Source organism: Pogona vitticeps, chromosome ZW-PAR (assembly GCF_051106095.1).
Source record: "Pogona vitticeps strain Pit_001003342236 chromosome ZW-PAR, PviZW2.1, whole genome shotgun sequence".
Taxonomy (NCBI): domain Eukaryota; kingdom Metazoa; phylum Chordata; class Lepidosauria; order Squamata; family Agamidae; genus Pogona; species Pogona vitticeps.
Genome location: NC_135800.1, coordinates 5,327,574 through 5,341,998, shown reverse-complemented (window position 1 = coordinate 5,341,998; position 14,425 = coordinate 5,327,574). Strand labels below are relative to the sequence as shown.

Here is a 14,425-nt window from a genome sequence, read left to right as displayed (position 1 = left end):
GACCGTTCTGTTCGCAACCACTACACGGCTCCCGAGACTTACTTGCACAAAGATGGGGAAGACCAGCACCTTGGGGGCCAGGGTCACGTAGGTGCCGTAGCTGGAAGTGGGGAAAGGGGGCCTCCCCAGGGTGCTGTTCTGGGCGCTGTTGCTGCTGACGCCTCCGCCACCTCCCTGGCTTTTGATGGTCTGCACCGTCTTCATGAGTCGAGACTTCTTGCCCTGGGAGTCTGGGAACAGGAGCGGAATGAGGCCGGGGCTGGAAGGCAGGAGGCCGCTCTGGGCTGAGGACCCTGCCAGGGAGCAGGGAAGGCGCCCCCCCCCCCGCTGGAAAGGAGCCCTCCGGTGAAATGACCTGTTGACCTTCAAAGGCTTGACAGGTCACCCCCAGGAGTCCTTGGCCTTTGGATTCTGCCCCCAGCCCTCCTCTCTCTCTATGCCAAGAGGAAGGTGCCCGGCCTTTCCAGCTGAAAGGGGCAAGGGCGGCATAGTCTCCCTAAAGACCCCCAGCTTTTCCTTCCTGAAAAAAACGCACACACGCACTGCTACGGTGGTTTGCCATCACAGACAACATTTCCGAGCCCACAGGGTGGTGCCTTCTCCCTCCACTAAGGCTCAGAGAAGAAAGGTTGCAAGGGGAAAATGGGATGTCTTGTTTCCACTGACCCTGTGCCACAGTCTGAATCCCTGGACAAGTAGGAAAAGGGGGATCTGGGGAAAGCAGGGGACGTTGAGAGGGTCCTAAGCACGAAGACAGCCCTCCCTGCTCTCCCCGGTCGAGGTGAGTCAGAGCAGAGGCGCATCTGCCACAGCAACTGCCTTATCCTTCCCCCCCCCGGTTCCCATTCATACTTAAGGACGCCCCACAGACCCCAGTGTCCGCTGACCCTCACTCCTGCCCCAGAGGGATCAGTTGGGACTGCAACCACAGCGGGGACAAACCCTGGTCCCTTGCGAGTCACTGGGGCTGAAAAAGGCAGGCAGGCAGGGGGTTCCCTTTGTGCAGTGCGGATTATTCGTTTTAGGGGCCAAAGGCCTCCCTCTGCACTTTTAACCTGCTTTGCGCGCCCGGCCACCTCGCAGGGGTTGTTTCCCCCTTATCTGTCTCCCAGGCCCGGCCGCGGCGAGCAGAAAACTTTCCCAGGCGCCCATAGGAAACGGTCCGGAGGAAATGTTGACTCAGCCTGGCGGATTGTCGGCTGCTCCGTTCAGCAAATTTCCGGCACAGCAAGTCCTGCCCGCAGAGGAGTGGGAAAACAAGGGGGGGGGGGTGTCGGCCAGCCACTCCCCCCCCTCCTGACAGGGGAACGGGGCCCAAACATTTGACCCCTTTTGTCACCAGCCTTTCTTTAGACAGGAAAGGGTCCGGCGACGTGCGCCAGGTTGTCATGAGACGCCAGGCCTGGGCAGGCCCGGCTTGAGACCTGACTGACCCTGGAGGTGGGAGGTGGGGGGCAGGAGGGCAGGAATAATGCCGGGGGTTGCAGCTAGGAAAAGGCCACTGACCCTACCATCCGGGCACGCCAGAAAAACCACAGGCACCCAGCGGCCTTCCATGGGATAACCGGCTCTTTGGCCCCCCCCCCATTTCCCTCTTGATGCCCACGGGAGGTGGTCTTCGATGCCACGCTGGCATGGCCTTGTGACTAGAGCAGAACCATGTGCTGCGGCTGGATCCCAACCCTCCCAAAAGCATCAGCCGGTGAAACGGGGAGTCCTCTCGTCCCCTTCCAGCCTCCCCGCATCCTGCCTCCTCCACCAGTTCGCGGCTTGTTTGTCCTCTGACCAACGACGGGCCGAACCAGCCTGTTGCTTGTTGGCAAAGGGAGGAGAGGACTCTGCGGGCCGCGGTTTGCCGTATACCGCAGGAGAGCCACCGCCGTCTCTTTACCGTGCATTGCCAAGGGTTCAGATAGCATTTGCCGAGGAAGGGGGCCCTGATTCTTCTTGGGGACAAGGATTGCGTGGCTCAGGAAATAATCACGGTGCCCTGGAAGTTTGCTTGTGCCAACAGAGGCTTCCCCGCCTGCCCTGCCCCCCCCCCCCACTGGAGAGATGGGGAGCAGGGGCACTCCATTCCTTTTAAAAAAGCTGGGTCGTAAGGCACCCCTCGGCCTTGCGTGGTCAGCAAGCCACGTCTGGAAGGGGAGATTCAGGGACAGGAGAGGGGAAGGAGGCTGAGAACGGGAGCTCCCGCCTTTCTGTGCAAGGAATGTGGAATTCCTTCCTGGTTCCTGGGAGTGCGACAGAAGAGCTGGGGAACGGAGGGAGCTGCACAGAATCCAGCCCCAGGAGGAGAAGAAAGGGGAGTGGCAGAAATCTTTCCCCTTCTCTCATGCCGGTTGGGGGTCACCTCGCGGCCACTGAATGACGAGAGGCTCTCGACAAGACAGGGGAGAGAGTCTCCGCTGCCCTTCTGCCTCTGCTCCTCTTGAACCCTTGACCAAGGGGCTCTTTCTACAGCTTCATCCCCAGCGCGATGGGATTTCCATTCGAGTCGGAGCCATGCCGGTGGCAATCCAGGACGACGGGGCACGAAAGGAAGGGGCGAGGAGCCAGCTTTTCGCCGCGAGCCGACGGGGCCCACGCCAGATCCCCAGCCAGACAAACCCTGGGTGGAACAGAGCACCATGAACTGAAAAAACGCGGACTCACCTCCGGGGCCTTTGCTGTCTTGGTAGACCGGCCTCAGCAGCTGGAAGAGGCAAAGATAAAAATCTTGTTACTCCCTTTCCGCAGAGAGCACAGGGATGCTCTGTCTGCCTATGCAGAATGTTGTGCTAGGGACAGGATTCAACATCTTTTGACATCTCAGGTTTCCCTTTTTTAAAAAATTGGAAGCCCCTGGGAAATAAGCAGCAGCAGAGGGTGTACAGCGATGTGGAGAAACTTATGGGAAAGCAGCCAAACAAGCCCCCTGTGGCTTGCGTTTGTGCTGAGAAAACTCAGCGGCTCTGCCCATCCCACCGTTCAGACGGCACGGGGTGGTGGTGGAGGTTCTTCCACTCGTAAGCCAAACGCGCCCAGGAGGTTGGCATGGATGGGGGCCCCGACTCTCCCTGACCTTGAGCCTTCCCCACAGAGCAGGATCAGCTCGGAGGAGGTCCCACCTGGAGCCTGAGGCTGGCTTGACCACCTTTTCCTCTTGAGGGGCCAAAAGGAGAAAGGGGTCGTGGTGTCATGAGCATCTCTCTCTGTCCCCCCACAGTTGCTGGCCTCTGCCCTAGACGGCCTCCCTTACCTGGCTTCCAGGATTGAGCGGCGCCAGAATGATGTAGTTCTTGTCTCGGTCGGCCCCTGAGGGGGGACGCGAGAGGAGCGGGGGCAAGGTCTGCTGCTGACGCTGCCGGGGGGCCTTCCCCAGCTCCGTGTAGCGCTCCCAGTTGTTCAGCACCAGCCCATCGTGGCCGTCATACACCACGTGGCAGCTCTGGCGCTGTTCTGGCGGCCGTGACGCCCGGCCCACCCCGTTCTTCTCCCTTTTCTTGGGCGGCAGCTGCAGGTCAAAGGTGGACTTGCAGGACGAACGCCGGAGGCCCCCTTCCAGGCCGGGCTTGACATGCGGAACGATGCGCCAGACCAGCAGTATAATCTCTTGCGGGCAGTTCCTGCAAGGAACCCGGGGGGGGGGTGTTACAAGGGCCAAAGTCAGTATTAGATCTCTGTGCCCGCCATTTCCTGTAAAAGATGCCCTTTCTCCCTTGGCAGAAATGGAGACCCACAACTTTTAGTGGAGCCTCCACCCAGAGAGAGAGACACACACACACCCCACTCTTCCATTTCCGAGCGCCTGTGTGCAAACTCTTCTGGGGTACCAGACAGCCAAAATATTGCTGGAGAAAAAAAAAGCTAGGCTGACTCAGGGACAGGCCTCTCCATGGCTTCCCAGAATCATAGAGTCATAGAAGAACAAAACTGCCAGGGGACTCTAAGGCCATGGAGTCCAAACCCCCCCCCCCCCCGTTCTTGAAGGTCCCTGACTCTTCTGCACTTGCTCACGTGCCCACAGGTCCCCTACCCTCCCTACCCTCTGATCCACAAATGGTAATGAACAGAGAGATCGCATTTCCACCTCTCTGGCTGCCTGCCCGAATGGGTCTCGTACCCACCGGATCTCGTGTGCCAAGTCCACGCATTTCCAGCGCTCCACGGGCTGCTCGTTCAGCCGAAGGAGGGTGTCCAGCTGTTGCAAGCCGGCCTTCTCTGCTGGGCCCCCTGCCGGAGTGCGCAGGAAAGAAGGGAGGTTATGGGGGCACCGCTCCTGGACAGGCTTGCCCCAGGGTTCAGGGACCTCCCCTGTCTCTGGGAGACAGGATGGCCACATGCCAGAGAGGGCAGGGCTCCTGTGCACTGGACTGCTGTGAAGAGGAGGACCTGGCAGCAGGGGTGTGTTTGCAGGACCACTCTATGACACCTACGCCACAGGACTCTATGGTTCTCTGCGGGAGCCCAGAATTTTGATACTTGGGATTTTTACTGAGGATCAAACTAGCAGAATGCCTCTGACTGTCTGGAGGGGAGCTTCTGAGATCACCCCGAATGTCAAAGACAGAGGTGTCTTCATTAACGACTACAGTGGTTTGGGGAGGGGCCCCTGAAATTCCTGGGTGCCACACGGGGGGGGGTGGTCCAAAGACAGACTGTGCATATTTAATAAAGAGGCCTTCAATGACGCCTTTGATGGCGGAAAGCAGAGGTGCTACGGGAGGCGGAACGAGTGCTTCGTTAAAGAACAGAGCAAACGGTGCAGGGGGAAGGAGAAAACCGATGGACCCAACTCCATCCCAATGACATTTCCCTCATGGGGTCAGTAGGGGGAAGGGTGCATGGTGTGAAATGAAGTTGATCCTGTCCCCTGCCCCTCCACACACACACACCGGCCCCACCCTCGCTGCATTGCAAGAAAGCAGGGACGGCCGGGGTTGGGAGCCGGATTTGGTCCTGCCTCCTTTTCAGGGACCCGGAGGATTCTATGCCAAATGTGGTTGGCTTGGCACTTATCCATCTGACATCAAACTAGGAGGCAAGGTGGGGGGGGGCTCGGTCCCTAAATGCAACAGAGGTGCCCCCACAGGCGTCTGTCCCAGGCTAGCTGGGAACCTCCCGCGTGGGTCCTGATGAAACGCCGAGAAGGCCCTGCTCTCTGGCTCTAGCCCCCCCCCACCTCAAAGGCCAGCCAGGATGCCTCCTGTCCCAGAGAGAAGCGACGGAAGACGGAGAAGCCCTCTGCACGCTCTTACCGGAATCCACCGCTTGCACCCGGACAGGGGAGTCGCAGCAGATGGTGAAGCCAAATCCGTTCTTTCCACGGGGAATCGTGATCTGAGGGCGAAGAGCAAAGTTTACTTTGGAAAAAATACAATCCTCTCAACCCAAGCAGATGTTTTCAGCGAAAAGGGGCATGCTTATGGGGGGGCGCACCCCATTCGTTCATCAAGCCTGCCGACTCTCCCCTCGAGACACATTTAAAGATGGTCTCTGGTCTTGCTGAGCTGAGCGCTAGCCTCGTTGGTAAAGTGTTTTGCGCAGCCAGGTGCCATACGCAGGAACTCCCCTTTTTCACCAGCCGAATCGGGCATGGAAATCATAAAGGTTTACACAGATGAGGTTTTTCTATACTAGTTCACCAGGATGATCCCTGGGGCAGGAGTTATTTTAGAAAAAAAGACTGAAGCCCTTTCTGTAAGTCACTAGAGAAAGAACTCATAGCCTTCACGGCTAGAAGGAGAAGCGGAGAGGCGGGGAGGGCTTGACCAGAGATTCCCACGGGAATCCGACAACTCCTTCAAGCGAGCCGTGGGGCGCCCTCCTCACAAGGGCCAGGAGACAGACCAAGGTGGAATCCTGTCTGGTTAACGCAGAGCAATGCCAGAAATGTTTGCCGCTTTCCTGTTTGACCAGGACAAGGGAAAGGACCGCCCTTCCGGCTTCTGGGAAAGGCGATCAGAAGGAGGATCCTCGCCGAGGGCTCCTGCGGGAGCCACCGGGCCCTGATCTAATGAGGTTTCCAGGTCAAAGGGAAGGGTACCCGGGCTTTTCTCTGCAAGGAGGCAGAAAGAAGGCTTCCGCGGACATGTGGGGGGAACTTCGGGGGCACCAGGAAGCCCGAAGCAGAGGGTTTGGGCAGCAGGGGGAAAAGCGGAAGCTGGCCAAGAGCCTCGTGGAAAATTCCTGGATCTGTAAAAGACAACCCTGAGGCGCCAAGCCAGTGGCTCTTCTGAAGAGGTGCCGTCTGGAGCCCCAGCAGAGGAACAACCTGCTATTCATGCCAAGGGAGTTCCTCCTTCCGCCACTTGAAAAAGCCCGACCAGGATCTCTGTGTTAACCCCAAAGTCCACCTTTCTCCTGCAGGTGACGGCAGCAACCCTACACACATCAGGAGCCCCAGAGGATTCGAAAGGGCTTCCTTCTAAGCAGACTTGTGCCCAAAATTACATGCCGTCAATCACTCTCCCCTGATGGACAAAAAAAAGAGAAAGTGATCCTCCGTTTGGGGGAGCTGGACCTTCGGCTGCTATTCTGCCTTTTCTTTCCCGTAAAACAAAAAAACAAACCCAGAAGAAGCATCGGAGGGGAGGAGAAGGGGACGGACAGGAGGGGGGAGAAGTGAAAGAATCAGTACAGTAATTGTACGAGATCGGTGGCTGTCACTGGACAGCTGATGTAGGCATCCAATAAAAATAATCAAAAGCAGAAGATGTGAAAACTCTCTTCTGCTGGAAAAACAACTGCAGAACAGGCCATGAACGGTTCCTGGCAAACGTTAGAGTAAAGCAGAAGAAGAACGGTGAACCATCGTCATGTCAACATATAAGTGAGATAACGTTTTTGAAGAACTGAAAGAGCACATAAAGAAAGTAGAGGATGATGTCGGAAAACTCAAGGGAATGGGAGCCAAAAGGGCCGCGGATTAAAACCAGAGATATTATATCAGAACCGAGCACAAAATGAAGAGCGCTGTGCTCGTAAAAAAAAAAAAAGCATCAACAGAGGACTCTGGAAACGATGAAAGTGGATAATGACAGTCGAGAAGTAAAAGTAAAAGCTGACGGTATTGGGTCAGAACACTAAATGCAACTTTTCACTGACTTGCACACAAAGTGCAAAGTCAACCCACGATAACAAACGATGCAAAGAACCAGAAAAGGCCACCTGGAAAGAAAAACCAAAACATTTAGCCCTTAAGACTCAAAAAAGAGAAGAAGAAAAGAAAGAAAGAAATTTAAACCTTACTTAGAGATGCTGGGAGATGAACAGGGATGTACATTGTTTGATCAGGATAAAATAATATAAAGACAAGACAGAAACAATATACAGAAAAGATGCAAGGGACATAAAATTCCTTGATGGAAAACTTGCAGTTTTAGAAAATGAAAATCATCATCATCATCATCTTGAAACTGCACAGCTGGAAGGGGCCCTGTGGATTAAGCCCAATCCCTGTCAAGGAGGCACAGTGAGGAACTGAACTCTCAGCCTCGAGCACCATAGCCAGATACTTACATGAAGTGAAAGCTGCTCTCGAAGTAACAGGAATAAATAAAGCACCAGGAGTAAAAAGGACACCCGTAGAGCTATTTCAAACCCCTACAGACTGACTGTACTAAATCCTACCAAGAAAATTCCACATACATTCAATCTCAAAGAAAGGAATCATTAAATAATCTGGTCATTATCCTTTAGCCGCTGAGAAAGCAAGCCGCCCCCCCCCCCCCCGGCCAAGACTGCTCCCCTGCCACACACCAACTGGTGCTGCCAAAAAAGTGGGTGCCTTTTGAAGCCCTGCACACCTGAGCAGGGGAGAAGGCAGAGGCAGAATCCAACCCACCTGCTGATAACGCTGCTCGGAGCACACCCGACACAGCTCATGGAAGCGACTCATGTCCGAGGCCTCCTCAGGGCTTGCCACTGGCCCGTGGAAAGCTGCACCATTCCCCCCACCCACCAGCCGGCTGGGCTCCCTGGCCAGGGAATGCAGCCGAAGGACAGCAAGAGAAGCCCCTGCCTGCCTGCCTCCCAGTCTGACTGCCGCTCCTGGCATGGCTGCCCTGGGAACCTGGGAGCGCAGGAGAAGAATCGCAGGAAGCCGCCCCCCTCCCTTGCCTCCCCCAGCGGCCTCCGCCAAGTGCGACTGGACGATAAGGCCAGAGGCTTCCTGAGAACAACTCCGAGGGACGAGGACGAGAGCCCGGGAGCTCCGGGTCCAATTCCGGTCAGCTCTTTGGGGCCGGCGGCCTTTGTTCCCAAGCCCAATCTCTCCGGGCGTGTTGGCGGATGTAGGAGCGGGCTGTGCTTTTCCTGGCACTGCCAAAGTGGGCAGGAAAAGATCTATTCTTATTTGAAGGGGGAGAGGTAGGGGTGTGTGTGTGTGAGAGAGAGAGAGACAGACCCACAAGCCACAAAGCAAGGAGTGCCTTTTCAAAAGAAAACTCCTCTCTCCTGTTCTCACATCCACAAGCAGAGATTCCTCCACCCTCTTCGCCCATCGCCCCGGCCTTGCCAGCTGCCCGGCGTCCTCGTTGTTCCAGAGCCACTAAGGGTGGTCTCCGAGTCTTCTCTGTTTTACGACGAGCCTTTTAAGCGTTCGTTCAGCCTTGCTGCCCAGATTCTGCCCTCAGCAAGTGGACCTCTAGCGCACCTCACCCCAACACCCACCTTGACCTGCTCCATGTTCTCTTTCTGCGGGTCCCCCAGAAACATGGCCGGCGTGGTCAACATCGGGGCTGCAAAACAGAAAATAAGTCCATCGAGAAGGAACAGCCCCATCCTCCCTTCCATCCAAGCATCACGCTTCACACCTCGACAGATCGTTGAAGCCGATGCGAAGCAACGCTTGCCACTCGAAACAACAAATAAAGTTTTGGCAACCGGTCCTTGAGGTTCCTGGCCTTCTCTTGGCCTCCCCCTGGCCCATCCATCCGATCAGAGGTTTGCCAATAATTGTCTTGCTTTTCATCCCACCCGCTCATTTATTGTTCTCCGCTCCTCAGTGACACCTAGCCCCAGTGGCGCCCAAGAACCAACCCGAGCCAATAAAAATTCCAACCAAAAAAATGAAACAATATAGATTAAAAACCACAGTGCAAGTGGATGGCGGAAGTCGCCAAACGATGGCCAACCGCACAATCCTTAGCAGCCCAGGATACCTGTCTATTGATTTTAGAGATTTTCACAGAAACGGTTCCAATACGGATTGCGGCAAAATTTTGCCATGTTTCAAAAGCCTTCCGTCTCTGTCTAAAGACCGCAAGAGAACAGGCCAAGCACGTCTCCCTGGGGGAAAGGTCTTCCGGGTTTCTCTTGGGCCCGAGGCTCTGGCGCTTGCACCCCTGCCAGTTTTAATACAAGGAGGAGGGGCTCAGAGGCGGTCTCCAAGAAAGGATGCCGGATAGTCCAATGAGAGCCATGGATTGATGCTGGTTTATCCAGGTCAGGATGGGGGACCCTTGGGAGAGACACTGCTCCGCTGGTTCCTCTCCTCTGCCTGAGGGGTCTGCTCACGAGTAACCCACCTCCGCCCTCCTGCTTGGCACGCTTTGGGGCCACTTTCAGGTGCTTGGTTCTTCCTAGGTCCTCCCCCAGCAGGTAGTACCAGCCGTAGATCTCCTGGGTGGGCAGAGGGACAGAGAAAGGCCTTCCTTGCTTGCTTGCTTGCCTGCTTCCTTTCCAGCACCCACAGAGTCTCCCTCCCTCTTTGCAGCCAACATGTTTTGGCTCACTAGGAAACGGGGCCCTTCTGGCCTGGGCCTGCTTTTCTCCCAGGGTCTGTCCACCACCACCCTTACCAGGAAACAATGGCCTGGCCTGCTTTGAAGTTTTGCTGGAAGGAAGAGCAACAGGATTGGCCCATTAAAGCGGCTAAAGACCAGTTTTTGCATCCACTGTTCAGGAGGATGTTTAAGCAGCGGTGGCTCTGACAATTACGGGGGGGGGGGGTGGAGGAGAGAGAAGAAAGGGGCTCTGGAAAGAGATTTTTTCACATTTGTGTTGCCCCCCAAAACGTGTGTTGGGTGTCTGCTTGCTGGTTTACTTTAACAATCCCTATCATGATCTGTTTGGCTCTAGGATGTTAAAAGAGAGAAAGTTGTTAACCTTGGTTGCCACTTTGCCCACGTTGACACGTGGCTGGCAGGGGGACCTGCTGCTTCTCTTTCTCAGCCTCTTCTCTAAAAGCTCCCCAGTGCCTGCCATTCAAAGGTCAACCGGCCTGGGATATGGGGGGGGGGCTTGAGCCATCCCAGCCCCCCCCCCCGGAATTCTCTGCTCTCTGGCTTTCTGCCTCTGAAGGCTTGTATGTAACTGTGGAGGGACAGAGAAGCTGGACGAACACCTCCGCCGAGGCAGGCTCAGCTCCCCCCCCAGTCCCTGCTCAGCCCAAGAGGTGGACCTTGTCCCACTTTGCCTGCCCTGCGCCCGGAGGCCCTTCTCCTCCCAAGGGGCCACCCCAGCTGAGTCCCCACCCTTTGGGGGCCCTGCGTACCTTGCCCGCGCTCAGCAGGCTCTTCACACCAAAGCTCATGCAGCCGAGAAGTTCGTTCTGCCTGGGGAGGAACCAGCCGAGAGAAGGAAAGTGAGAGGGAGGGAGGGAAGGAGAAGAGAGCCATAACAAGGCTGCCCCCCCAACACCTCAATGTTCCCAGGACACCCCCCACATGGCCAGGAGACCCATGGATGGGGGAAACGACACTGTGCACAGGATTGGCCTCGGTCAGAGGCCTTCTAAATGTTCCGCAAGAGGAAGGATACTTTGCCTACCCTGATCTCTCCTTGAATGAGCTAGGCATGGCTTTGTCTGGAAGTAAGAGATCCTTAGGGTGGCCCAGCCACAGTGGGTGCTCAGCTTCCCGCTGGCCACAGCAGAAAGGCTCACGACGCCTTCCTCTGGCTCAAGACGCCTTCCTCTGAGTGATTCTACCTTAGGGCATTGGGCAAGCCAGCCCCCCGAGCTTTGCAGCCGCCAAGCTTTGCAGCCAAAGACACACACAACCCTCGCTCTCCCCCCCCACTTCAAAGCAAGGGTTGCCTGGGGGAGAAGAAAAGCAAGCCTGCCAAAGGGAATCATTGAACAGTTCGCCTCCTGGAGACGATTTAAACCATTGGTTGAATTGGTTAATTGAGGGCCTGGCGCAAGAAGGCGAGACCAAGCAAGAGGGGGCCAAAGGCCAGCTTCGGAAGAAATCAGCTCCCTATATCCAGCAAAGCCCTGTTTCAGCCCCGTGTGACTGTGGGGCCCTGCCAGCAAAACCCACAGAGGCCCCCTAGCGGTCCAGCGTGCTGGACAGCTCCCTTTAGCAAACTCCCTCCCCATCCCTGAAAACATTTGATGCTCTCTCCTCTTCAGAGCCGAACGGGTTGGAAATGCAGTGTGACAGCCAGCCAGAGAATTACAAAGGGACCTGGCATATAAATAACACTTAAGTTCGAGAAAAGAACTATGACAAAGTCAACTGATTAGGCCAACTGGTTTAAATCCTCTGCAGGGGGGAAGAACGCTTGGTTATTCCTTTTGGTAGAAAACAACGATGCCCCCATTGCAGGGGCCACTTTATTCAGCGTCCAAACAAGATGTGTCTGAGATGGGATCTCCCCAGAGGCGTCGGCGCCATTAGTTCATCTCAGGGACGCTATAAATAGCATCAAAGGAACATTTCCATTCTTCTTCCTTCCCCTGGATAACTATGGGAGGGGGACACATACACACACTTTCAGTAGTATCACATAGATTTTGTGCCGAGATTCCTAAAATGTCAGCAAACAAAATTGTCTAACATAGTGAACAGAACTACACCAGCGGCATTAAAAAACCTGGAATCCCCCCCTCCCAAAAAAAAAGCCTGCAGCCTTCAGCTGTCTCCGGAAGGACAGGAGGGAGGCAGGCACTGGATCAACTTTTATGAACAGACTTGCAACACACAAAGGCTACTATCAGCAGGGTCAGATCCGCAGTTTCCAAGGGACGTGTACACCAGGAAGAAGCTCTACTCAGGGGGGTATGCCCTTCTCAGATCAGGGGGATCGGAGAAGGGCATACTGGTGTAGCTACCTCCTGCGCCAGATGCAGAGGACCTCATGTTCTCCCACATGGTTACCCTCACTGCCTTCTTGGTCTCTGGCCTGACCCTGAATCCCACGGCTGTCTCTCGACCAGGCCTGCCTCTCCCACAACAGGTGCTTCCAACCAGCAGTCAGGCCAGGGGCTTCGAAACGACAGCTCAGAGGTGCGGGCCTCTTCCCTGGCCTCTTCCTTACCTAGAATCCCGTCGGCGGTTCCACACGGTGACCAGCAATCGCTTCCGCCCATCCTCCTCTTGCAAAGGGCTGGAAGAACCAAGGAGAGAATGCGGTAATGCGGCTCCCGAAAACCCCTAGAATCAGCCGCCTTCCAGGATGGCCAAGTCCACACGCTGACCCCCCCCCCCGGTTTGCTCTCTGGCCTGCTCGCGTCTGACCGCCAGAGCTAGCCACCGCACCGGCTGCGGAGGCTGCCCAAAGCTGGACAAGTCTTCGGATCACTTTCCCGGAAACCCCTTCAAGCCCCTTCAGTTATGTCCTGAAAAAAAAAAATAACAATCCAGCGCCTGGTGGACGCGAACAAGGAGGGCAAAGCCGGAAGCCACGAGAACGCGTTCGAATGAAAGGAAATGCAACCCAGGAGATGCATTCGCTCAGCGCCGATCCTGTTCCAGATTCAGGATTTCAGTTCCAACCCCGGCGGCCGAAGACAACTCCCCGTTTTGTCCACGTGCAACCGCAGGCCACAGAACTTTCAGAAAGCCTTTTTTTCTCTGCCTTGACACCCCCCACCGACATACACTCGAGGATCACGCAGCGTCTAGGAAAACTCCCACCGCTTGGTTTAGGCGCCCAGGCGCGATCCAGCTAAGGAACCTGAAAAGGGGGGGGGCGAGAAGCCCAGCCCGCGAAGGAGGCACGTCTGTGCACGCGTGCCTCTTTGTTGACAGCTCGGGCAACCTGGCTCTGTGCACGGGGCAAGGCATTTAAGCGGCAAGGAAGCAGCCAAACAGTGCCTGTCACTCCTTATCTCGCTGTGCAGCTCCCCATGCGTGAGGCTTCTTACCTTGGGCAGAATAGCAGGGGAGCAGGAGAGAGAAAGGGAGCGAAACAAGGCTAAGTGGAAACAGCTCTGGTTAGGATGATCCTGACTCTGTGCCTGCCTGGGGTATGTGAGGACAGAGATGCTATAGCTCTCTCTCTCTCTCACACACACACACATATATATATTCTGCCTCTTTTTTTTCTCTCCCCACACCACGCCAGGGTACTCACAAGAGAAAGTGCTTGTGGAAGACGGGGTTCCTGCTGTCCGAAACGGTTCCGGTCCTCTGACGGCACTTTCGGACTGTACCCGGCACAAGGGAGACCTTGATTTGGAGAGAAGGAGAAAAGGCACAGGGTCCACCCTCTTTTGCCAGGAAAAAAAAACACACACACACACCTTCCAACCCACCTACCTCTTCTGAGCAAAGAGAGCCAGCCGTTTTTGTGGCAGGGGGCGGGGCGGGGAGAACACTCGGATCGCAAGCCAAGAGCAGAACCCACAAAACCTCAGGTTTCCACGGAGGTACATCAGCATTTGCTGGTGGGGGCAAAGCCAGGGTGCGGGTGGGGAAGCGGGGAAGGAAAGGAACCCCGACGGGTTTTGTTCTGCTCCCCAAAGCGGGCCCAACAAAGGGAACCAATCCCCGGGGCTGGTGGGCTTCCGAGGCCAGGAGTCGACGGGAGAATCTCTGCTCTGAAGAGGCCCGTGGATTGAAGCAGGGGGGAGCGGTTTGTTCAGATGCTCACCCCGGCCTCCCTGAACGTGGGATAAGATCCTACCTCGCCCCCCCAGCTGCAGCGGACTGCAGAGCGCATGCAAGCAAGGGGCCTTTGCCCTTCCTTCCCAAACCTGGAGATGCAGCTGTGGAGAGCACCAGCTGAGATGCCGCTGCCCCCCCCCAGCCACCACCTCCTCCTGGATCTCACACCTGCTCCTCAGTGCTCAGCGCCTCTCCCTCTGCTGCCTTCTTCAAGCTTCTCAGATGCTGCCAGTGCACAGAAGGGTCTGGACTCTATGTGTGTGTGTATATGTGTGTGTGTGTATATATATATACATCTATATATGCACATTCAAAAATCAATGCCCGCAGACAATGTAGTCAGCAGCTTGGTTTGGAGGAGGGCCTGAGGCAGGAAGGAAGGAAGCTGAGAGAGCCGGCAGGAGCTCTCTGGGGGAAATCACCGCAAGAGGGTGGGTGGGGGTGGGGTCACAGAACCAGCCCTGCCCCCCCCTCGAGGACCACGAGCCCACCTTGACAAAGGAGTCGCAAATCCGGCATGCCTTCCCCATCAGACCTTTGGCTTCCATGACTCCATGGGGGAAGAGAGAGAAAAAAGGAACAGATCAGGTAATGTCTCCAACAGG

The 14,425-nt window shown here is 55.9% G+C and overlaps 1 protein-coding gene across 8 annotated transcripts in view; it reads right to left on the bottom strand.

The window, feature by feature from the left end:
- Window positions 1–14,425, bottom strand: part of RGS3 (regulator of G protein signaling 3) — a 35,916-nt gene that overhangs the window by 15,419 nt on the left and 6,072 nt on the right. For 5 of the 8 annotated variants that reach the window (XM_078382629.1, XM_072985060.2, XM_078382627.1 and 2 more), the window contains 11 exons: window positions 14,312–14,370; window positions 13,288–13,382; window positions 12,250–12,318; window positions 10,481–10,541; window positions 9,513–9,606; window positions 8,656–8,723; window positions 5,241–5,322; window positions 4,110–4,215; window positions 3,242–3,608; window positions 2,656–2,695; window positions 43–230 (listed from right to left, as the gene is read on the bottom strand). In XM_078382629.1, coding sequence (XP_078238755.1) covers window positions 43–230; window positions 2,656–2,695; window positions 3,242–3,608; window positions 4,110–4,215; window positions 5,241–5,322; window positions 8,656–8,723; window positions 9,513–9,606; window positions 10,481–10,541; window positions 12,250–12,318; window positions 13,288–13,382; window positions 14,312–14,370 — 1,229 coding nt within the window. Of the gene's footprint in view, window positions 1–42; window positions 231–2,655; window positions 2,696–3,241; window positions 3,609–4,109; window positions 4,216–5,240; window positions 5,323–7,828; window positions 8,077–8,655; window positions 8,724–9,512; window positions 9,607–10,092; window positions 10,207–10,480; window positions 10,542–12,249; window positions 13,383–14,311; window positions 14,371–14,425 lie in introns of those variants that run through there. The other 3 variants (XM_078382630.1, XM_072985066.2, XM_072985068.2) reach the window with 3 other exon arrangements.